This window comes from Chlorocebus sabaeus, chromosome 14 (genome assembly GCF_047675955.1).
Source record: "Chlorocebus sabaeus isolate Y175 chromosome 14, mChlSab1.0.hap1, whole genome shotgun sequence".
Taxonomy (NCBI): domain Eukaryota; kingdom Metazoa; phylum Chordata; class Mammalia; order Primates; family Cercopithecidae; genus Chlorocebus; species Chlorocebus sabaeus.
Window position 1 is genome coordinate 62,851,008 of NC_132917.1, and position 22,904 is coordinate 62,873,911.

General features: G+C 48.7%; 2 protein-coding genes across 14 annotated transcripts in view; both read left to right on the forward strand.

Annotated features, from left to right (window-relative positions):
- The window catches only part of EHBP1 (EH domain binding protein 1), a 338,942-nt gene extending 330,202 nt beyond the window's left edge, over positions 1-8,740 (forward strand). For all 13 annotated transcript variants that reach the window (XM_073023037.1, XM_073023036.1, XM_073023038.1 and 10 more), the window contains 3 exons: positions 918-991; positions 7,318-7,432; positions 7,662-8,740. In XM_073023037.1, coding sequence (XP_072879138.1) covers positions 918-991; positions 7,318-7,432; positions 7,662-7,752 — 280 coding nt within the window. In that variant the 3' untranslated portion in view covers positions 7,753-8,740. The remainder of the gene's footprint in view (positions 1-917; positions 992-7,317; positions 7,433-7,661) is intronic.
- Positions 8,741-13,070: 4,330 nt separating this feature from the next.
- OTX1 (orthodenticle homeobox 1) lies at positions 13,071-20,106 on the forward strand. Its single transcript, XM_007970475.3, has 5 exons — positions 13,071-13,152; positions 13,504-13,572; positions 15,150-15,355; positions 16,347-16,498; positions 17,794-20,106. Exons 3-5 carry the CDS (start codon positions 15,259-15,261, stop codon positions 18,607-18,609), a joined length of 1,065 nt encoding a protein of 354 aa, XP_007968666.1. The 5' UTR covers positions 13,071-13,152; positions 13,504-13,572; positions 15,150-15,258; the 3' UTR covers positions 18,610-20,106.
- The last annotated feature ends 2,798 nt before the right edge of the window (positions 20,107-22,904 follow it).

A 22,904-nucleotide genomic window follows, 5' to 3' on the forward strand; every position in this document is an offset into this window, starting at 1 on the left:
AACAGTAGACACTGAAAAAGTATTATACAGAAAGCCAAGAAATATAAATAATTATTGTACTTAAGAAATAAATCACTTATACAAGAAAAGGAAGTTTGGTTTATATTGAGGGTTAGAGGGGAAGATAAATAAAATTAAAGTTTATTTAACAAATTCTAAGTTAAATAAAATAACTCTTAATAAGGACAAAAGTACATTTATAGTCTCAGGTGATGTTACTCTAAATTTTGGGATAAAAGATCAGTTACTAAAACGAAAGTGACCTTTTTGTGATTAAAAGAATTACAGTAAAATGCAGTCTAGACAAAATGTAAGCATTCTTAGTTTTTAGCATTTTAGTTCACCGGATGACTTAAGCTTGTTCCTTTCTGCTCACTAGCAGTATTCTTCTAGTATGCCACCTAGTGTGAGAATGAGCAGGCTTACGTGGTTTATTTTAGTGAAAAAGTCTAATTTTATAATTTCTGCTATGCCTGAACTTGATAAAAGAGTTATGAAGAAGCAGAAAACTTAACAAATCCTGAACTGTGGTCTCTGTATTAAATTTACACTGCTGGTACTTTCATGTTTCTTGTATTCTTTTCATGTGGAGTTTTGGAAAAAAGATTATAAATTATGAAAAATATTTTAGAAAATAGCCTTATACTTGGCATTTGGTACAAGAAGCAATGAAGAAAGTAACTATCCTCAGATTAAAATATACCTATGTAACCTTCAGAATTGAAGGAGGAAAATAAGAGCACTAGTAAATATTCGACTGAGGAAGGTTTTAGGTTTGTGTATCATTTGTTTGGAGTGGCTTAAAGTTAAAGAGAAAAGTCAGTTATGAGTCCTAAAATCAATGTAACCTAAAGGTTCTTTTAAGTGTTTAATGATTTAGTAATTAGCATATTGATGAACTTTTGCAACTTGCCCAGGGAAAAAGAACATGATTTAGAACGACGGTATGAGCTGCTGAACCGGGAATTGCGGGCAATGCTAGCCATTGAAGGTAAGAAATGCTATGGTGGGGTGAGGTATGTGACGTGTCAGTTGTCGAAGAGATTTAAAGAATATGATACACTTCTGGTCTTACTAGATCTGGTGTACTAGGGACCTTCCGGAATTGCAAATAAATGCCGTGGAGGCAGAAAGCAGTATCCATATAAACTTAAGGACCCTAATTCAGATAGATAATCATTATGTTTGCTATTAATAATGGCACAAAATTGTCTCAACTTTTGATTCAGTAAGCTTATATGTCCATAAAATGGAAAATATAAGGAGTTGATTGATTTAATTACCTTTTACTTAAGTGCAATTTAAAGTTGTTTCCACTGGGGAGGTTTGGAAAAGATTTATCATTTTGATTTTTTACATCCAGACTCTAAATTTTACCTCAATATTTAATTGATGTCAACATTGAAATATATCCCTGTTCAGTCTTCTACAGTTCTTAAGATTCCAACTTGTGTTAAGTGAATATCTGGACAAAGATGAGATAAATGAAAGTTTCACGCTTTTCATAAAGCTTTTAAATGAATTATATAGTAATCCTATGCATGGTTCATATATCAGTAAACATCAGCTAGCTTATCTGGCATTTACTATATATGATTTTTTAAAATTCTTAGGTGTTTTATAATGCTGTTCTCCTTGTATCTCTCAGTTGAAAATGTCTTATAGTTCAAAGATGTCTGCTTAAAAGCTAATCCTTTGGGCTCTGTAAAATGGACCTTTTGTCTAATCAATGCAAACTGATTTTCCTATTCTATATTGACCTCTTAACCCATTGACTGTCCATGGTAATTTTGTTCTTCACCTGATAAGGTACCTGATCTATAATAAGTCAATTCTAATTAGTTCAGAAACTGGAAATTTAAGTACGTAAGGGAAAGCCAAGTGAAGCCTTATATTCTTAAAATATTTTAATAATATTGTCATCAAAATGCATGCTATTTATCTAAATACTATCATATATGCTTGTAGACATTTCATTTTTAGTTTTATATTCATAAACTCATTTGATAAATATCACTGGCAACATTTGTATATCCTCATTTAGAAATCTGATTTACTTTATTTTGAAAGGCTTCAGTTAGCCCATTTCCTTCAAATGGCTACCCAGATGTATCAAATTATACCATTGATAATGACTATAAAATTTGTCAAAATTATTTAAGAAGTTCTGTGAAACTTGCCATTGAAATAAAGTATACAACTATACTAAATGGTATTTTTCCTCTCGATACAGTTTTTGTAGTCATGGTATAGTCTTTAAAAAAGCAAAATAGTCAGTTGAAAAGTAGGCACAGTAAAAACTATTTATATTATATATATTTTTATGTGTAATATATAATGTTTATATATAGTATATCTAATACATATAACTCATCATAGTTTATTTATAGATTCATTGTACACACTACATTCAACACAGAATATTCTTTACATTTTTATGTACCCTTTCACGTATAAAAAGATAAACTGTCCCCAAAATACAGCTTGATACAATACAGATGACTTTAAGATAGATACTGGTTCTAACCCCAAAACCAATATTATAACCAAATACCTGTCTTAAAAGCAGGACCATCACACATTAAAAAATTCAATTTCATCAGCAATCCTATCCCTATATACCAGATTTACAATGTTAAATAATCTAATAGTTTATCTGCCTGACCTGCTTGCACATACAGAAAAGCAGTAGAAAGTAATATATTTAAAGAAAAGGGGAAAAATATTTTTCTTTTTAAAAGTTTTACTACAGTTGTTAGTGTTTTGCATTATCTTTCTCTTTTGTTTTTTAAATACATTGGCCCATATATGACTGTGCCTTAAATCCCTCGGCCAGTTTCCATTGCTGGTTGAGGGAAAAAGGAGACTTGAGAAAAGGAGCAGCCTGTTGATTACAAATAAAGATACTGTCTTAAGAAAGAGGCCTGTCCCACTAGCCTGGGCAGTACATGGGCTAGACTGTGCCAGAGAGGTGGTGATCACTGTGAAGATCAGCTCTGTGAAGACAGTGTCCTCTGAGCCAACCCTTAGAATGGACACACATTCAGATCAATAGCCTTTTCGAGTGTTAACACACCACAGAAAAAAACACATAAATAAGCAACATTAGTTGGTTTTGTTTTGCTTTCTTTTGTTTTAAAGTTCATTTCTCTTTTCCCATCCCTCCTACTTAGTAGCCATAAGATGGTTTTATAATAAATAAACTAAAATATTTTCAAATAAATCTGCTGCTGAAACCATTCACCAGGAGAACAGCATAGAATACTGATAACCATAGCACATTGAGAGAAATATTAACAGCTTGGTTTGAGAGCAAAAAAAAAATAATATTCAATACATCCATTCTTCTGAGAATCCATAATCACTTTGGCCTGTTTTTTTACCCTTTTTTTCCTGAGATGTTTTTCATAGCAGGAGTTTCACTCTACTGAGCTAAGTTGTAGGATCCCTCAAGCTAACAAACATCTTTTAGATACTTTTCCTATAGTTTTTTTATTCCAGATTATTTAATGCCCCCTCAAGAAAGATAAATTCATTTCTGCACACATTGGGGTGGGCTTTTAGAAAGTGGTATGTTCATTTTCTGCACAAGAAATGGATCTTCTCTAGGATTTTGTACATCTTGATTTATTCTTGGCTTAGAGTTTGAAGTGGGTGCTCTTCTAAAGGGATTTATGCATAGGTTCACTATTTTTGTAGTTATGGTTTATATGATAAGCTTTTTATATTTAAAATCAATATGTAATCCTGTGGAGGAGCTTATCCCCTAAAACCCCATTTGTAAATCTATTTTAGCTTTGTTACACAGCACAGCCACAGTCTTCCATAGATTGATTAGGTACAGCGGTAGAATCCTATCAAATGGCCTGTTCTGATGATGATGCAAACTCTTTCAGGATTGCTAGTTGACTGGAACTAAAGATAAGACTTGACTGCAATCCCCCAATGTGCTCTTTACAAAACTAGTGTTAATTTTCATCAAAGTGCCAGGCTTATTTATAGTGGCAAGGTTGAAGGTTTACTACAAGAACTTTAGGTCCTTTCTATTAAAGTGTTTATAGGTATTTCTCTTGCCTTTTTTCAAGGTAATTATCAACTTCAGCAAATAAACTGAATCAGGGAGTGAATAATTGGCCCTATATATAAAAAAGAGTTTTTTAAAGTAACAAAACAGCTCAGTGCAGATGGACATAAACAGAATCTCTTTATTTTAACACTTTGACTCAAATGCAGCATCAAAACTTAATCCTATTTGTTACGAGAGGATATGGCTTTTGTAGCAAAAGTACACTGGAATCTTTAAATTAATCAGAACCCACATTGTAGTTTGTCCAAGCCAAAATCAGTGCAGTTAGCTAGCTGTCACTGGTGTTATAGGTGAGTAATCAGTTCTTAAAATGCATAACAGGTAACGCGTAAACTTACATGCAAGTTTTTAAAACATAACATTTCTAGCTGAAGCTATTTAAAACAGGATTTTAAAAAAATTTAGGCTTGAACATGAGAATGTGAATTTTGATCAATTTTAAATGTAATATTACATTTTTTTAAAAAGATAAAAATAGTTTACTTAATTTCTCAAATTAGCATTCAAATATATATGTATGTGTATGTAAACATATGCATGAGTTTGTGTACATATATTATATAATTTATTCCCATTATGAGAAAAACATGAAGTAAAAGTATAGTTTTGCTAATGTAAAATCTGTTCACTGCACATTGCTATTTCCTATACAGTTGACTAATATTTTGTAGACAGATATTAATGTAGCACTGAAATGACAGATTTAATATTTTAAAATCCTATAAATTATGCTGGGATATTTTAAATTCTAATGTCATTTAAATTTGACTCTGAAATAATGAAAATTACCTAAATATTCTTAATTTTTAAGTGATTTCATTACAGTTATAGAAAATGTCATTATTGAGCTAGGGAAAAGTTAAGATATTTTAAATTACTCAATACTTAAAAGGTTAAAATTTTCTTTAACGTCCTCTTTTATCCATTTTGTTAAAGTCCTAGTTTTTTCAATATTAATGAAATCTTGGTATTTTTAATTACTAATTAAAGCCTTAAAAGCAACTGGTCAAGTTCAGAAAAGGAATAATTAAGAAAATTATATGTGGTGTTAAAATTTATGTTTTCTTGGTTTAATTTTTTTAAATATAATTTTCAATTTAATTCTGTTTTTGAAAATTTCTTCAATTGTAAAGCTCTTAGCAAAATGTTTTGGAAGTAAATAAATCAAAGCTTATAATCAGAATGATTTCTTGAGGTTGGAAGTGAAAAAAATAATATTCATTAAACTAGTAATCTTAATATAAAATTTAGTTTCAAATCTGTTACACATTTAGTTTTTTTCTGAAATAATATTTCTAGAATTATAGTTACCTGAAATTAGACTAGATGACCTTTAAGATCTTTCCAACCTGGAGAGCCTATTAATTTACCTGCTGAATAAGACTGATTTAAGAACAAGAACCAGATTAAAAAATTTTCCAGCATTCCTGTCCTCAGTTGCATTTAAATCCAAAGAAAAAAAATTGTGATATATATGGCTGCTCTTCAGTTTTGCTGTTTATTATTTTTTAAATTATTATATTCAAAGAAACCCTTTCCAAATAGTTTCTGTATTCATCTCTATGCTATAGAATATTTCATTTTTAAAATAAAAATGTAATAGTGATCAGTTATTTAATGTTTTTGTGTGATGTTTTATATCAAATGTGGATAATTAACATATAGCATGTTTCATATAAATATGTATGTATGTGTTAGAGCTTATAATGAAAGAAATAGTGATAAATTGAATAAAACATTCTAGCTTTTTGCTGCTTTTCTAACCTTTATTGCATGATGATGCATCTAATTTTTAATTTGTAAATACAAGATAGAATTCCCTCTAGCACCATTTGCTTTCATAAAGCTGCTGAGCAGTTTGCTGTCTTGAATAAATTTTGCTTTGGAGGGGGTCGGGGGGGATTTGAACCAGCACATTCTTGTGTGGTTTGTGAAGATTCACATGGTAACCAGCGGTGTGCATTGTTAGGTTTATCTGAATAAGCACCAGCCATGTGAGTTTTAACATGATTGCCCAGGGCAATGGAGAGAGAAGAGAGAAACCCGAAAGGATTGCACTTCTCTCTGTTTTTTGGAAAGTGCATTTGCTGGGGGAGGGGGCTGCAGGAGTCAGTGGCCATGGTTCTTTTTTTTTTTTCTTTTTTTTTTAAAGCTGGTGTCCTGTTTCCCTCTAGGTCCTCATTTGTTCTGCTATCTGCCTCATCATCTACTTCTTCTTTTCATTGTTTACCTTCCTAATGAGGGAGGCGGGGTAGACTGGGGGTTGATTGACAGCTACAAGCCCTTACAGTCTGGCCAGAGAGCAGTTGGCTTTGGTTTCAAAAGTGTTTTAAATGTTCGATTTGGTCCTGTTTTTATTAAATGAAACTGCTGCTCATCTTAAGGAAATCATCAGACCAGCAAAGATTAGGATATATATTATTGGGGTCTAAAACCTTCAAAAAAAACGCCCCCCATCCATGGAAAGAGCACTGCCCATCGGGTTTTCCAACCTTTAACATAGGGTTTCAAAAAGAAATATGTAATTTTTCCTTTGCAAAAGTGCTTTGATTTGAAACCACCCAGCAAACGTCTCCAAAAGAAAACTGGCTGTGATGCGATCGAGAGCTGCAGTGTAATATTGCAGAGCAAATTTATTTTTTACTTCAAAGAAAAATGCTAATTAGCCGATTCACTACTTTTAAAGTTATTGTGAAGCATATGGCGCCCAGTGTGAGATACATCCAACTGCTAAAATAGAGCGAAGAGGAAATTAGTGAAGAATGGGCTGTTTGGGGTGAGAGTGGGGGTGGGGGAGGATAGGTTCTCAGGCAGATTCTCTAGCCTTTTCAGAATGATTTTATCGCCCATCACTGTTTCCCGCCTCCTCATTTACCCACTTCCCCCACTGCCAACCCCTGGGCCAGCCTCTTCTGGGCCTCTAGCTCCCCTCCCCCACTTTGGCTGGATTCAGGTGCGCACCTCAGGCTAGCCACCGGTTCACACCTGGTTCTAGGCAGGTTCCAGCCCTGCCGCAGCCATCTCCATTCACAGGACAAATTTAGGAAGTAGAGTTTTAGCGAGGAAGCCTTCACCACAACAGCCAAACTCCCCAGAAAACACTAGCTAGTGGCTCTATAATGTGGTTTGCTGAGAAATATAAGGAAACTGGAAACGGCGGGAAGGGGAGGGCGGGGGACCGGGTGTTAGGAGGCCCTGCCCGTGGGTAACTAGCCTCCCGTCTTCTGCAGACTGGCAGAAGACCGAGGCCCAGAAGCGACGCGAGCAGCTTCTGCTAGATGAGCTGGTGGCCCTGGTGAACAAGCGCGATGCGCTCGTCAGGGACCTGGATGCGCAGGAGAAGCAGTGAGTGGGCAATGGGGTCGGGTCGAGGCTGGGCCACCTGCCGAGGGGCTGAGAAGTGTGCGGAAAGTTCAATCCAGAGGTCGCGGGAGGGCTGGGGCAGCCTCCCGCTGGCCTGGTGCTCCCCATTCCCGCTGGGGATCCAAATACTGGGCGACGGGGGAGTGCTGCTCTGCCCTCCACGAAGAAAAATAATTTTGTTTCCTGTTTGTCCTGTTTGTCTGACATCCAGGGCCGAAGAAGAAGATGAGCATTTGGAGCGAACTCTGGAGCAAAACAAAGGCAAGATGGCCAAGAAAGAGGAGAAATGTGTTCTTCAGTAGCCATCAGATCAGAAAGAATCTCTCCCAACATTTCAGAGTCTTGGTTCCCAGACCAGAAAAAGTCAGACTCATTGTTGATTTAAAACTTTTAACATTTTGTTTGGCTGGATTGTACTACTTTACCTCTACTTTACCACCACCACCCTTTCCCTCCCTCCTTTCCAAATAATATACAGAACTCCAGAATAGCTTTGTTTAAGGATTTTTTGTGAGTTAACAATTTCCTTGAAATCCTGTGAAATAGATTTGCACAGACACCTTGTGAGTGATTGGTATTGGAGGTGTTCAAGAAACTGTTCAAAAAAGAACAAAAACACTTCCCTCATTATTTTATCTCATTTTTTTGATGGGAGGAAAATTTGAAACATTATTCTTGTTGTTGTTGGTAATAGCATAATGACAGTGGGAGGGGGGTACAAGGGGATAAGAAAAATGTCATGATTTTTTTCGAGTCCTGCCATTTGTAACACTTACTCTGTTACCTAAATTTTATAGTTAGATCATATCCAATCTACTTATTAAACTGTGTTCTATTTACCAGTGGAGTTTTTCTGCAGTGGTTGTGTTTCACTGTAAGGATAATGGAGTTCCTCTCCTCTGCTTTCCTCAGAGGATGGTCCTTTAACATAGCCAGAAACAAGCCCTGTGGTTTGAAGGTGAGCTGTGAGGATGGAACTAATTGATATGCACCAGTTTACAAAGACAGTCTTATCATCCGAGAATACACCATCTTTTTCTCTGGATAATTATTTCTTACATCATGCTTGATTCCTACATTTTGTTGGGTCTCAACATTGGCTCACAAATGCTGTTAATATTTATTCTGTATTGATAAAAAGTCTGTCTTGCCACTACAAGTAAATCCCCCATTTAATATTTTCTTCTTTAGCATAGCACTGTCATTTTTGTGAAAATGGTTATGTTTATTTATTACAATACTGAGTCATATATAAATTTTCAATAAAAGCAGAAACTTTCTTACCTTAAACACGGCTGCTACTTTCTTGCAATGAAAACTTGACATTGGTTTGAATGGAAGTTTGTCTATCCATAAGACTTTTCATGTGGAAAATGGTCCTCTGGAACTTAGGGCAGGATACTGGGCTGCATTTGAAGCTCAATAAGTTTACACCATCCCAGAGGGGGCCCTGCTGACACACGAATGCGAATTGAAAAGTAATTAGTCATATTCTTAAGCAGTATAAACTATCATGTCTTTTGTAAAGTGTCATGTCTGCTAAAGATTTGAGGACATTTGTGATTCCACACCAATGAAAAAATATTAATATCTTGAATTTTCCACGTCATTACTTTGAATTGTTAGAGTTTTGAAGTCGTATTAGGGAGAGTCATGTCTTCTGATAACCGGCAAGTCTGTAGGTACTGAAGTGAAAGGAAGAGGGTTATTGTTGGGGGGCGGGGAGAATGTGTGCAGGTATGTGTGTATGAAATGAGTGAAAGAGAAGTTTTAACAAGAAGTTCTAGGCTACAGGGGGGAAAAAAAAAAAAAAAAAAGATTCTGTGGTAGTTTCCTTCACTCCCCCACAGGGGTGTCCAAACAAAGAAAGCTTGTTCAACAAGTCCAGAAACTTAGAGAAAACAGTCCACTAGCATTTATACTTTACCGTAGATCATATGTGTATACACACAAACAAATTTCGTTCCAAATATGCAGCCACCTCCAATTGCCAGTCTTTCAAAATGATAAAAACTTGCTACGGTAGAATTGCTTCATGATAAGGATTTCTTTTAAGTTATTGAAAAGTTATTTTAAGTAAAGGAAGTCGGTATTTGCCCTCTGTATTCGAGCAGGAGAGCAGAGAGAGCTGCTGCTCTCTGGGGAACGCTCTCAGAATCCCGTTCTAACCCCGGGAAAACTCAGCAGACAGAAATCGCCCGCCCCAAGCAGCCTGGGGCCTGGGCGGCCAGCAGCACCCACCCAGTTTACGCTTGATTCGAGGAACCTTCTCTCCCGAGGGGCCTCGCCGAAAAGCAGCTCCTTTGCCCCCAAAGCCGCTCCCAATAGGCCAACTGACAACCCTTCCCTGGCCCCAGATTTGCTAGGATGGCCTGGGACCGCCGGGCGGCCCCTCTACCTGCCTCTCCAGCTTTAGTCCCAATCCTCCCGGGGTTTCCATTTGGGCTGCTCCGTGGCGCCCGAACGCCCCTCAGCGGCGGTGGAGCGTGGACTCCGGCGCCTGGCGGGGTCGGGCCCGCGGCAAGGGCGCTGCATCCGGACATCGCTGCGTGGTGCCCAGACGCTGGCTCCCGAGAGCGGGCACGAGCCCAGCACGCCAGAGGACCTGGAAAGCCCGCGCTGCGGGAAAAGAGGCTATCGGTCCGAGGGTCGCAGAGGAGCAGGGGCGTTGGCGGCGGGCTTGCTTGGGCACAGTCTGCGGGCCGATGCAGAACTTCCGCCCCTGGCCAGGTCCCTCGGCCTCAGATCCAAAGCCCTCTCCCTGTCCCAAGTGTCCTCCAGAGCCCGGCCCGGCCTGGAGGTCACCTGGGTGCTGGATCCGCGTTTCCAGACCCAGCTCCCTCGCTCCTTCCCGGCCCGGGGGCCTTGAGCTGGACGGCTTCACCTCCTCCAGTGGTGTCCCCACTTCCCCTTCCCGCACCGCGGCCGGTGCTGGAACGGTCATGGCTTCTGGCCCAGCGTCTCCCACCTGGACATTTGCCTAGCGACGGCCGCCTCAATCCTCTGCGCCGCTTTCAAGAAACTTTCATCCCAGTCTCTCTCCCTCTCCACTCTCCTCCCTCTCCCCCTCTCCTCTCTCTTTCTTTTCTTAATCCTGGGGTTTTATGGGCTGAGCGTTAAGAAAATTCGCCTGCAATTTGGGATTAGATAAATACTCTCATTAGGGGGGAAAAAAAAAAAATCCGTGCTACTTGATACCTCCCAACTTCCCCGAGAATGGTGGCAGCATCTGGAACCGAGAGCGCCGGACTCCCGCGAGGCGTGCCCCGGGGACCGCGCGGGCACATTCCAGCGCGCACTGCCGTCCCACCTCGCCGCGCGGGACCCAGGTCAGGTGCTGAGGCTGCAGGAGAAACAGGGCCTGGTGGAGGGAGGAATGCGTAAGGTGGAGGAATGGGGAAGGACACCCGCCCCCGCACTGGAGGGCCAACCCCCGCACACAGCGGACTGGCCCGGACTGGGGCAGCGCCGGGCTATGGACGCAGACGCCGACGAAGCGCACCCCGGGACGTCCGCATATTCTTTTCCCCAAAACTAGTACGCTCTAGCCTGCGCCTTTCCTCGGAACCTAAGGCGGGGGTATATTTCGTTGCTTTCTTTAAACAGCAGGATCACAGTGGCTCTGAGCCGCGGGTGGCTGACCGCGGGCCTCGTGGGCTACTCCTGGTAGGGGCCTGCGCGAGCCTAAGGTGTGTCCCCGCCTGGGTTAGCGCTGCGCTCTGCGCTGTTTCTTTTCCTCTTAAAGCTTCTTTCTCACTCACTCTCTCCCTCCTTCTCTCTCTTATTTTTCCCCATTTCTCTCGTTCTTTATTCAGCTTTCTCTCCCTTTTGTGAATGGGCCGCGGTGTCTTTGTTCTGGAGAGAAGCGCCCGTGTCGCTGACTTTTGTGAACCAGAGAAGGATCTTGTAAAACCTCCTTTTCTCCTTCGTACGCCCCCACTCCCACCCCTCCTCCCCTGCCCCTTTGATTAGATGTTCCCTCATCGTCAAAAAAAAAAAAAAAAAAAAATGTAATTTCGTTGGTCTGGCGGCCACTTTCTTTGAACATTAGCTCGCTTTCAGCTGCAACTTCAATTAGAAGGAGTTGATTTTGAGAGATCAACAAAAGAACCGACCAAAGCCTTATTAAAGGTCCTAAGAAGATCTCCCGGGTCCTTTGAGAAGCAGTTAAGGAAACAGTGTGCCCTCCATCATATTCTGTTACCGTATTTTATTCGGACTCCAAAGGAAAGTGTCGCTTGGGGGAGGGGGAAGCACTTTGATGAGCGGCGGCCGCGGCCCCTTTTCACTCAGCGGGCTCCCCCTTCCTTCTCCTCCTCCTCACCCAGCGCCCTGTCTGCTCTCCGCGCCCGACCCCGCAGCCTGGGCAGCACGGGTGCTCCCCACTGCGATGTGCCTGGAGGCTCCTTGACTCGCCCTCACACTTACTCCTGTGCAAACTTTTTACCCCGCCTGTCGGGGTGGGGGAGTGGGGGAGATTAGAAACAAGGGTTAGAAATTCCTCGAAAGGGAATAAAGTGCCTAATTTTCAGGAGGAGGTGCCATTTAAAAGATTCTCCTAGCTCAGAGTTGGAACGAAAACTCTTTTTTGCACTTTTAAAAGTCCACCCAGGCAGACGTGTTTGGGAAGTTTGTTCCACTGGGAAATGGGCTTCGCCCGTACGAACAATCCGGGGAAATCGCCTCAAGGAGGCTCCTTACGCAGCATGTGGGAAAAAAGTTGAGGGCAGGGGTCTGTGGTCACATTTTCCATCAAAAAGTCCCTGTTAGAGGCAGACTAGGAAAGAGAGAGAAAGAATGAAAAAGAAACTTTCCTATCAAAATGTTTGAATTAAGAAGTAGGGTGTACATGTGAGGGCAAGAGGACGCTGGGCTCCAACGTTACAGAAGAAGCGCTTAAGACCTGCAAACACCCTTGGTGGGGACCGGGAACCCAGGGAGATGCCGATGAGCAGGTAAGTGGCTGTGCCCTCCCAGTGGGTGCTCTTCCCAGGCGCGAGAGTCCCGAGGCGCCGAGGAGAGATCTGCACGCCCGGAGCTGCTCCCGCGCTCTGCAAAGTAGCCTGCGCCGGCACGAGCCGCCCGCGGCGTCGGTCTCAGGTGGCGGTGCAGAGGAAGAAAACGCTGGGGCCCGCGGCGCCAGGAGAGGGGCCGAGGCCCGGGCTCCTCCAGCCCGCCGCCCCCGGGTCCTGGCGCCCACACCCGGGCGGCTGAGCCCGGTGGCGCGCAGGAGAGCAAAGGAACCGGTTCTCCAGCACCTCTCCTCGTCTCTGCCACTCCCTCCGGAGCGCCGAGAGCGCGAGAGAAGGGCGGGGGCGCCCAGGGAAGGCCTGGAGACCCGCAGCCCCCTCCGCGGCCAGGACTCGGGCTCTCCGCTCGCCTTCCTCGCCTAGCTCTGAGCCGCTTTTGCCAGCCGAGTCCCGGAGTTAGCGCGCGACCGGGGCGGGGCGGGCGGGAGGGGAGGGCGGGGTGTGGGGGGCGGGGGAGGGCGGGGGCGCGCGGAGGTAACCCCCGGCTCGCGCTGCCATTGCCCGGCTCCCTGTCACTCAGCCCGCGCGGGGCCCCCGATTGGCGGCCTAGCCCCGTTACGCACTCGCCTCGCGTTCACATACCCGGGGAGGGCAGTAGAAAGGTGATCAATCTTCATCAGGCTACATTTCCAATCACCTAAACAACCGAGCAAGACAAGCCACTCCGACAAGGTAAATCGCTTGATTTATTTAGTTTGCAAAGTGACTCTGCAGGACTTCCCAGTCCCCACTGCCTCCACGTTGCACCGGGAGTGCCGCGGTAACGCCGAGCCACCTCCCAACTCTGCCCTCGAATTCCCCCCCTTGCGGCCCCTCGGCGCGATTCCGGGCGAGGCAATGTCCTGAGAACGTGTGGGGCTTAGCAAACAAAGTGTCTGTGCAATAAAGTGAAACCCAGAGGGACACGCACAAAGCCACTGAAAAAAAAAAGATAGAGGTGGGAGGAAGGAAGTTGGGAAAAGAAAGAAACCCGGGGTCCTAGACCAGCCGCCGGGGTAATTCCTGTGCCGCTCTGTTTTGCAGGTTGGCTGCCCGGCGGGTCTCTGTGAGAGATCCAGGTAGATGGTGAACGTCCCCGGCAGCTGAGGGCAGGTAAGGAGAAAGCCGCGGGACCATCCCGGACTCCGGGAGCGCGTTGGTTACCCTTACCTCCCCCTCCTCAAATGGATCCCCACTTCCCCGGTCACCAGCAGGTGGGCGGGGCTGGGGGAGCGGCCTGGCTCCCCTCTTGGTGAGCCGAGGACCCCGGGGCGCTGTCGCGGCCCGCCGCCCCCTCCCCCGCCTCCTCCGAAGTAACCAAGCTGAAGTGCTAAGTTTGGAGAAAGTCTTTGAAAACTCACGCTGCAGCTTCGCAAAGCCGTCGCAGCTTTGAGTCCCATTTTCCTTCGGCCCTAGAGCCCTGGCTGCTTCTCTTCTCGTCCCCTTCCTACAAGCTGGACTCCCTCAGCCCAGGTCTTGGATCCCAGAAGACCGGGGTGGGAACGGGGCAGGGGGAAGCTTCTTTAGCTCTAACTTCTCTCCCTGAACGTCCTAGCCCGAGTCCCTGGCCTGCTTCACAGCGATCCCGCTAAGCGGGGTGTAGCAATGGCCCCCCAGGGCCCCAGGCCCAGTTTCCAGCGCCCCTCCCTGACCCCTGAGAGTGCCGCCCCGGGTTCCCGGCAGCGGCGGGGGCGAGGCTTCCACCTCCCAGCTCGGGTCTGCGTGGGCTATGCCGCTGAGGCCTACTTCTCTGTTTTCGACCGTGTCCTGGGGCCGCGGGTTCAGCTACAAGGATGACAGCACGGGACTTGCTGCCCTCCGGCTTCGCAAATCCCCGAGACCCTTTGAGGTGCTAGGTCAGTCACCCTTCACCCCCTGCTGGGACCCTGTGGTCCGCAGCCCAGACTGGACAGAGAAGGCCGGGTGCGCGCTGGCAACGAAGGACACTGGCCGCAGCTGAGACGCTCCCGACCTCAGGCCGCGTCTTGGGGTCGTCCCCCTCTACAGTGGCCTCTTCGGCGTCCCATGGCCCTCTGCGAGGCCTGGGCCGGTTACTGCGGTTGAGGTGTGGTGGGATTTTGCGTCAGCAATCTTTCAATGGCTGGGCACAGAGAGGTCAGCTGGAATGGTGATTGCGGGCTCTGGGGCAGGGGCACAGCCCTGGAGACCTTTGAAGGAACCAAGTGTCCTAAGTGGACAAGAGGTTGAGGTGCGGTTAGCCCTCCACATTGCCTCACCTTGGCCCTTTGTAGTCTCTACCTTTTCAAAAACACGTGAAACAAAATGAAACAACCCCTCATGCTCCGGGAGGCCTGCCGTCCGGGCACCAAGTGAACGTTTGCTTGTGCAACATGAAGCTGGCTTCTGCCGGATTCAGAATTTTGCCTGGACTTGGGAGCTTGCATACTCCGCGGTTCTTGCTCTGACCTCCCCAGCCTGGCCTGACTTTTGACTTCTCCTTACTCCTATGGACTCCCTACCAGTGTCTTTGGCTCATTCCAACGCTGGAGCCAGACGACCCAGAAAACTTTACTTTTCAAAGCAACTGTGGTTTCTGGGCTAAGGCCTTGTGGATTCCAGTTGACCACCCTGCGCAGTTCTGTAACCTGCCTTCCCTGTCTATCCCGGGGCAAGACTTGGCAGCCAAGTGGCTCCGATTGATGGTTTCCGTGTGTCTCGTGTTTTCATAGGCCAGGCCCCCAGACGCATCAGACCCTGAAGGACTGCGGTGGGAGCCCTGCACCGCTTCTGGCCCCAGGTCCCCTGGATCCGTCGGGGCGCCTCCACCCAGCTGTTAGCATGATGTCTTACCTCAAACAACCCCCATACGGCATGAACGGGCTGGGCCTGGCCGGGCCCGCCATGGACCTCCTGCACCCATCCGTGGGCTATCCGGGTGAGCACCAGCCCTCCCGACCCTGCTTCAGCCTCTCCAATGTTGGGGCCCCCCAGACTGTTGGGTTTGAGTGCAAGCTTTGTTGCCGAGCAGGCCCAGGGAGTCGGCTGCAATACAAGGCCCACTGCCTGTTTACAATACAGGGCCCACTGCCGGCGCACGGGGCAGAGTCGTGGGCATGTGAGGTGGCCAGGGCTGAGAAAACGCGCAATGTGCGCCTTCCTGGCCGGGTCACCGGCAACCTTTCTCCTGTTGTGGTCCCACCACCAGCGCAGAGCTCATTTACCTGCGGATTCGCTACCCAGGGGCGGCTAGTGTTTTTCTTTTTCCCCCAACATGGAATGAGTAATCTGGACACTCGTTAGGCCCTGACAGAAAGAGCCAAACTTTCCTTATGCGAAGTGGCAGGCTGGACTGAAGGAATATTCTTCCTTCCTAATTAAATTGTCCTCTAAATTGATGTCCTGCATCCATTTTTGCACTGCTGTATAGGACGACCTGAGCCAAACCCGGGGTTCTTTAGCTCCGGCTCCTTTACCCCATTTATATTCTCCGAAAGTGTTTTTCAGGTCGTGTTTCTGCCTACCTCTTCCCCACTCCCTGTCCCCCAGCCAGAGAGAGACAGACAGAATGAGAGAGAGAGAGAGAGAGAGAGAGAGAGAGAGAGAGAGTGTGTGTGTGTGTGTGTGTGCAGGGGAGGGGGAATGTGGAAGAAGGGAGATTGTAGACTTCTCTTACTTTTTTTAACCTCTGAGAGGCATAGAGAGGGGCAGCCCTTGAATCTTGGAGACACTGGCTTCTAGTCGCACATCTGCACTTTCTCCCACCTGTGGCCTCTCAGGCTCGGCCGCCCGAGGGAGTGTCTTTTATTCCCAGTTCGGCTTTCTCTTGCGAAGGCCGAGCTCTGGGCCTGCCAGGGGCCTGCCCGAGTCCTCTATCGCTGGTCCGCGTGGCCACCAATGACCCGCGGCGCCCCCGCGTGTCCCCGCAGCCACTCCACGGAAGCAGCGGCGGGAGCGCACCACCTTCACTCGTTCACAGCTGGACGTGCTCGAGGCGCTCTTCGCCAAGACTCGCTACCCTGACATCTTCATGCGGGAGGAGGTGGCGCTCAAGATCAACCTGCCGGAGTCCAGAGTCCAGGTGCGCACTCCCCGGGCTCCAGGGTCTGGGTAGGGGAGCTGAGACTGCTCGGGGAAGGTCTGGGAAGGCTCTTGAGTTCTTGAAGACACCGTCCTCTGGGGATGGGCTTACAGACTGGGCAGCCCCTCTCGGACTCCCCCTAGCGCTGGGCCCCAGCCAGGAAAGGGGGCAAAAGTTAAAGGAAATGGCTTAGAGCCCTGAATTCCGCCCTTAGCCCTAGAGCGCCTTTCGTGTCGGTATCGAAAGTACTTTTCAGAATTGCGGGAGGACTAGGGAGGCTCCCGAATGTAAAGCGCCCTGCGGGCCTGACACTTGCCCCTGCTTCTTTGCCTGCCTCAGGACTTGGCAGTTTCCCTCAGAGGCCTGAATTCTGCCTCTGCCCTTGTCTTCCACCCCGGGAATCCTAGAAATGGAAGAGCGGAGATTGGCCGGAGCCTGGTGCTCTGCCTGTGTCTCATTAGACGCTTCCTCTGCTTACAGAGGATGCCAAGTGCAAAATCCTGCTGCCGGCTTTCTTATTTCTGTTTTTGAGATGAAAGGGTTCCGATGATAATGTTCGGATTCTAACTCAGAACTCTCCTCAAGAGCCATTTGTTTCGCCTCCTTTACTGGAAGGCTTGAGAAGGGGGACGAGGAATGCAGTGCCATGTGCTGGGGCTTTCCCAGAAGAGTAACCATTCCATGTGGTTCCCCACCTGGAGCCAAAAGTCCAACGAAATCTCACCCAGGCTTCCTTCCCGAGTCCCTCAAGTTAGCCTCTGGCCTTGCTCCTACCCCCACCCAAATACTCGCCCTGCCCAGTTCTAGCCTCCAGGAGCTGCTCAGTGAAACGGCTCTGGCCCTAGACTTGGTGACTGTTCCACACTCTTCGGCCCTGTACCTCTCCGCTGTTGCCTGAGCTCTGTTAGTAGAAAACTGGGCATCCAAACACACACGGGGCCTCCAAACACACAGGGAAACAGCCAACAGCAGCAATTTAGAGATGGCAGAACTTCTGGCTCGACAGACTGAAATATTCCGCCCTAGGGCAGAGTTGCGGTAGAGGTGGGGAGGTGCGCATCCCTGCTCTGGAGCCAGCTGAGGAGGGGCTTTGAGCACAAGGATGGGGGAGGGTGGAGGAGCTGGGAACCGAGGTAGGGGGCAGGGTCTGGCCAGGCCAGCGACAGGAAGGGGCGGAGGCCTGGGTGGGAAAGGGTTGCCATATTCTGGGCGGGGAGTTGGGTTCAAGGGGCGGGGGAGCAACAAGCTCCCCTAGTTCCCCTTGACCCACTCTCCCCCCATCCGGCCCACGGCAGGTCTGGTTCAAGAACCGCCGCGCCAAATGCCGCCAGCAGCAGCAGAGCGGGAGCGGAACCAAGAGCCGCCCAGCCAAGAAGAAGTCCTCTCCAGTACGGGAGAGCTCGGGCTCCGAAAGCAGTGGCCAATTCACGCCGCCAGCTGTGTCCAGCTCTGCCTCGTCCTCTAGCTCAGCGTCCAGCTCTTCCGCCAACCCAGCAGCTGCCGCGGCTGCGGGACTAGGTGGGAACCCGGTGGCCGCCGCGTCGTCACTGAGTACACCGGCTGCTTCATCTATCTGGAGCCCGGCCTCCATCTCGCCAGGCTCAGCGCCCGCGTCCGTGTCAGTGCCGGAGCCACTGGCCGCGCCTAGCAACGCCTCGTGTATGCAGCGCTCGGTAGCTGCAGGCGCCGCCACCGCAGCAGCCTCTTACCCCATGTCTTACGGCCAGGGCGGCAGCTACGGCCAAGGCTATCCTACGCCCTCCTCTTCCTACTTTGGCGGCGTGGACTGCGGCTCATACCTAGCGCCCATGCACTCACATCACCACCCGCACCAGCTCAGCCCCATGGCACCCTCCTCCATGGCAGGCCACCATCACCACCACCCACATGCGCACCACCCGTTGAGCCAATCCTCAGGCCACCATCACCACCATCACCACCACCACCACCAAGGCTATGGTGGCTCCGGGCTTGCCTTCAACTCTGCCGACTGCTTGGATTACAAGGAGCCTGGCGCCGCTGCTGCTTCCTCTGCCTGGAAACTCAACTTCAACTCTCCCGACTGTCTGGACTATAAGGACCAAGCCTCATGGCGGTTCCAGGTCTTGTGAGCCCAGGAATGAGAGAGGAGAAGAAACGCAACTACCTGCGCCCTCCGTGGTCCCCATCCTGTTGCTGCTGCTGCACCGCCCGCCTTTGCCTCGACTTCTCCAAAACTGAATTTTCACCCCCCAAAAGATGTCCATTGCCTGCACTGCCGCCCCCATTTTTGTGCCACTTGCTTGGGGGGATGTGCAAACCTGCCCTACCCCTTGGATGGGGGGACCGGTGCTTCGGCTTGGCCTACACATTCTATACAGGAGAGATGTATTCTCTCCCCCCTTCAGCCCCTACTAAACTCCTAAGTCTCCCCTTCCAATCTTTCTGGACAGCTATTAAGCACTTGCAGCCTTCGGAGGCTCTTCGCTCTGATCCGCTGTTTGAGCCCAACACTAATTTATTCTTTCTGGACACTGGAGTCACTAACTGGCGTGTTTCTGCCCATTGGAGCACCCACACACTACTCCAAATCAAAACCACTAAGAGTTCCTCCCGCGCAGACTGCCGCCCCTTCAGCTGCCCTCGATTTTGCTCCACGCCTGCGGGCCAGAGCCTCTCGGCGTTTCTTCCGCCCCAGCTGAGTGCGCTGGGGCGCGCCAGGGCTAGGTCCGCCGGAGGAGCGCGCCCCCAGCCTTCCGCGCACAGAGCCGCATCCCGCCCCGCCCTGCGCTGGACTGGTTCAAGCTTCCGCCTCGGCGGGAATGCTGTACATAGTCAGGTCCGTTCCAGGGACCACTTAAACTTTTTAGTTGCTGTTGGTTGGTTGAACTGAACATATCTTGTCTTAGCACCCAGGAAACAGAACTTTAAGATATATACAGCACATATATATATACATATATATACACACATATATAAAAAACAAAAGCAAAAAATATTTTCCCTCTGTCCGTTCCCCTTCAGCTCTTCCTCAATCAATGGCGCTTTTTCTTTTTCAGTTGTTGCAAAGCTGCCCTGCCCTCTTCACATCTTCTCCCTCTGTGTATTTATTGAAGAGAACCGCTTGGTTTTAGGAAGCTGGGCACGGGGTATCAGAAGTGTGGAGGAAACAGACAAGTTAGGGTACAGAGGTGGGGGGTGGGCAGGGGCGCAGGGCTGAACCCCTCACCCAGTCTAAGCACAGGGGCGCAATTCCAGTTTACAAACCTAAAACAAGAAAACCAAAACCAGGGAACAAAAAACAAAATCCGTAAAAGTACAGCATTAGGGAAAAACAGACAAACCCAGGCCCCAAACCCAGTTCCAACTCCTCTGTCGGCTTCTGTCTTTCAACACCCTTGTTTTGTCTAGTGAGTTTTTAGTGCACCTTCGTTCTCCGAAATCTGCGGAGAGCCCGCGCGCCTGTGTATCAATTTTGGCTTTGGCCGCTTCGTCCAGTAGGTGGGAAAGTAATTTGTAAATTTGATTTGTCTGATGTGAAGATCACAAATTACTTGTTGAAATGTAAGGCAGCCCCCTCCTCCTCTTTATCTACATTAATTCCCGAAAATAAATGCAAATTAATGAACGGCTCGTCAGTGTTGCTCTTCTGATTCCAGCCTCAGGTCTTGGTCTCCGGGGGCTAAAAGCGAGGGAAACTCCGTGTTAATAACCCGCGTGTTAATGACCTGCGTGAAGCTGGAGGCCAAAGGATGAGGCGGGAGGACCTGGCAAGAGGAGCCCCCAGAAACTTTCGCTTAGGGAGTGTCTCCCCCACCCCCACCACGCCCCTCCGCATCAGCCTGGCCTCTTCCCTCAGGCGTTTTGACCCCGCATCCCCCCTCGCCATCCAGGACAGAGACAGGTGTCAGGACTCAATTCCCGAAGCAATTCCTTTCTCTTCAGAGGCAGGAGCCTGGCACTGATTTCTTCACCCTAATTGCCTGCACCAGAAAGAAGAGGGGGAGGGGAAGAGGGTCGGGAGGCGGGAAAGGATAGCTCTGTAATGCTCTCAGAGCTGAGCCAAAAAGGAAAAGAAAGCAAAACGACAAAAAACCGATCCGTGTCCTGCATGTTGGCAGCAGACAACCTTCCTTGCTGCTGAGCTGTCCCGGGTGGCTTCACCGCGGCTGGGGAATCAGAGTCATTCCTTCCACGTGCTAAGATGTCCCTCTAAGCCCTCAGCTCCTGCCAGAAGTAGCCAAATTACCTTTCTTCGTATTGTAAAGTTCTTTTAAAACATACAAACTCATAACCTGGAAAAGTCGACAAGGACGCGTTTCACTTTGGCAGGGGAAGACGTCGCCTGACTTGCATCTGGGGGGTCAGGAAGGACAGTTTCCATCTCCCTCTGAGGGAAGACGGGGGTGGGGGGAAATCCTCCCCCAGAAAATGCAGAGCCTGGAACTGTCCAGACTCTGTTTGGCCTGAAACCTCCTGGGTGTAAGGCCATGAATCTGCTCAACTTGCCCACGGGCGGGAAGGAAACAAGGAAACAACGAAAAGTTTCCTGCGAAGTGACCAACATATCCTATTTTTTAAAAATTCCGTGTGAGACCTGAGAACACACCGTGAGGCGGGGTTCGGAGAATGACCCCTCCCGCGCCCCGCGCCCCGCGCCCAGCGGGGTCGCAGGGCTGCAAGCTCGGTTGCAGGAAAGCTTTTTCGGCCGCGTCCTCCCTCCGGATTCGGTAGGCCATGCTCGGGCGCGCCCTTCCCACGCCAACAAACCATCTTCCCCGACTCAGCAGAGACCCACAGGGGGCGCAGCCGCGGCCCCTCCGCCCTTGGCCCAGCGGCGCCGCCCTGGCGCGCCGGGCCTGAAGGCAGGGCCGGCCCGCGCCCGCGCAGGGTCTCCCTTAGGCGGCGCCTTGGGTGAAATGAGGGGCCAAGCCTGACCTGCTGGGGTGCCCCGTGGCACCTCTGGTGCGGGCCCCGCACGTGCCGGGGAGAGCTGGCGGGCGGCCAGAACGAGGAGGCTTCCAGCTTGCGCCGCACTGGCCTGGGCACCCGGGCTTCAGGGCCTTTTGGGCGCTCCCCTCAAGTGACCCTGCCTGTAGCGGCCCCAGGGCCGATTTGGCTCAAGCAGCAGCTGCCAATGCCGCTCGAGGCCCGCGGCTCCCTGAGGCGAGCACTGTGGGGCCCAGCAGTCCTCTTGGCTGCTAAATGGAACGAAACCAGGAGACCCGGCTTTGCACTCGTTTGGACAACTGTGTGGCCTCCGGAGCAAGGTGTCCAGATCCTTGGGCCTCAGTTTCGTCGCAGTTGTTATTTGACTCCACTCGGCCTGGGACGTGTCGGAGCTTCACACTTTAGGTCGTGGCTGCGGGTGGGAAGGGCAGATGCGACCCCGTGGGCCGGCCCCTCGGGGGTGTCTAGAAGCTTCGGCACCTGGATACTAAGGCGGGAGGGGGCTGGCGGCCAGGCACACCGAGGCCCGGCTGGAGTTCCCGCCGGGGGAACGAGGCTTCGAAAAGAGGCACGTGCTTCTCCCAGGGCCTCCCGGCAGGTGCTGAAACCCCACGGCGCTGAGTGGAAACCGGAAGTGAGAAGGCGCCCGGGCCTGCCGGGCCGCGGCGCCACCTTAGGCTGCCGGGACGCTGGAGCGTGTGGGATTGGGGTGAGTGCGCCGCCGGGCCGGGGGCGGCGGGGGACGGCGGGAGGTGGCCAGGCCTGGCAGGGTGAGGGCGCTGGCGTTGGCCGAGAGTCCCTGGGCAGCGGCGGCGGGAACGCGGAAGGTCCCCCCCCAACCCCACCCTCGGCCGGCCACCTGTTGACAGGCAGGTTCTCTGAGAACCGACTTCAGCTCGCCCTTCTGTCCAGGAAGTTTGTTCGGTTTGGGTTTGGGTGTTCCTGACTCAATTGGAGCGACTAGAATTGAAGCAACTTAACGAGATTTAGCAACCTGCGAAAATTTAGCAACGTTCAGACGTCAACAGTTTTCTTTCTTTGAGTGGTCAACGAAATCTTGACGTTTTCTACTCATACCTTGTATTCTCTGTTTATACTGTAGGGGCAAAAAAGTCTACTCTTAGACGAACGTGTGTGAAGTGCTTTAAGGGTAAGGGATGGGTCATATTTATGATTTTAAAGATTGTTTTTAATCTTAAAACTCTCTCAAGGGCACTGCTTTAATTTGCTGAAGTTCTGAACAGATTCAGTGAAGTGACCTCGTTTGTTGAGCTTTTCTGTAATATTTTATACCAGTTATTGAGTATAGATAGAGACAGTGTTTCTCTAATTCATTAGTGGTTTTTGTTTTTTTTGGTTTTTTTTTTAAGAAAAAAATCTTAAAGCTACAGGGCATTAAACGTAAGGGGGAATCTGAGAAGAAAAACAGGTAAAAACCTTAGACGCTGTATGTCAGCAAATTCATTTCTGCTAAATT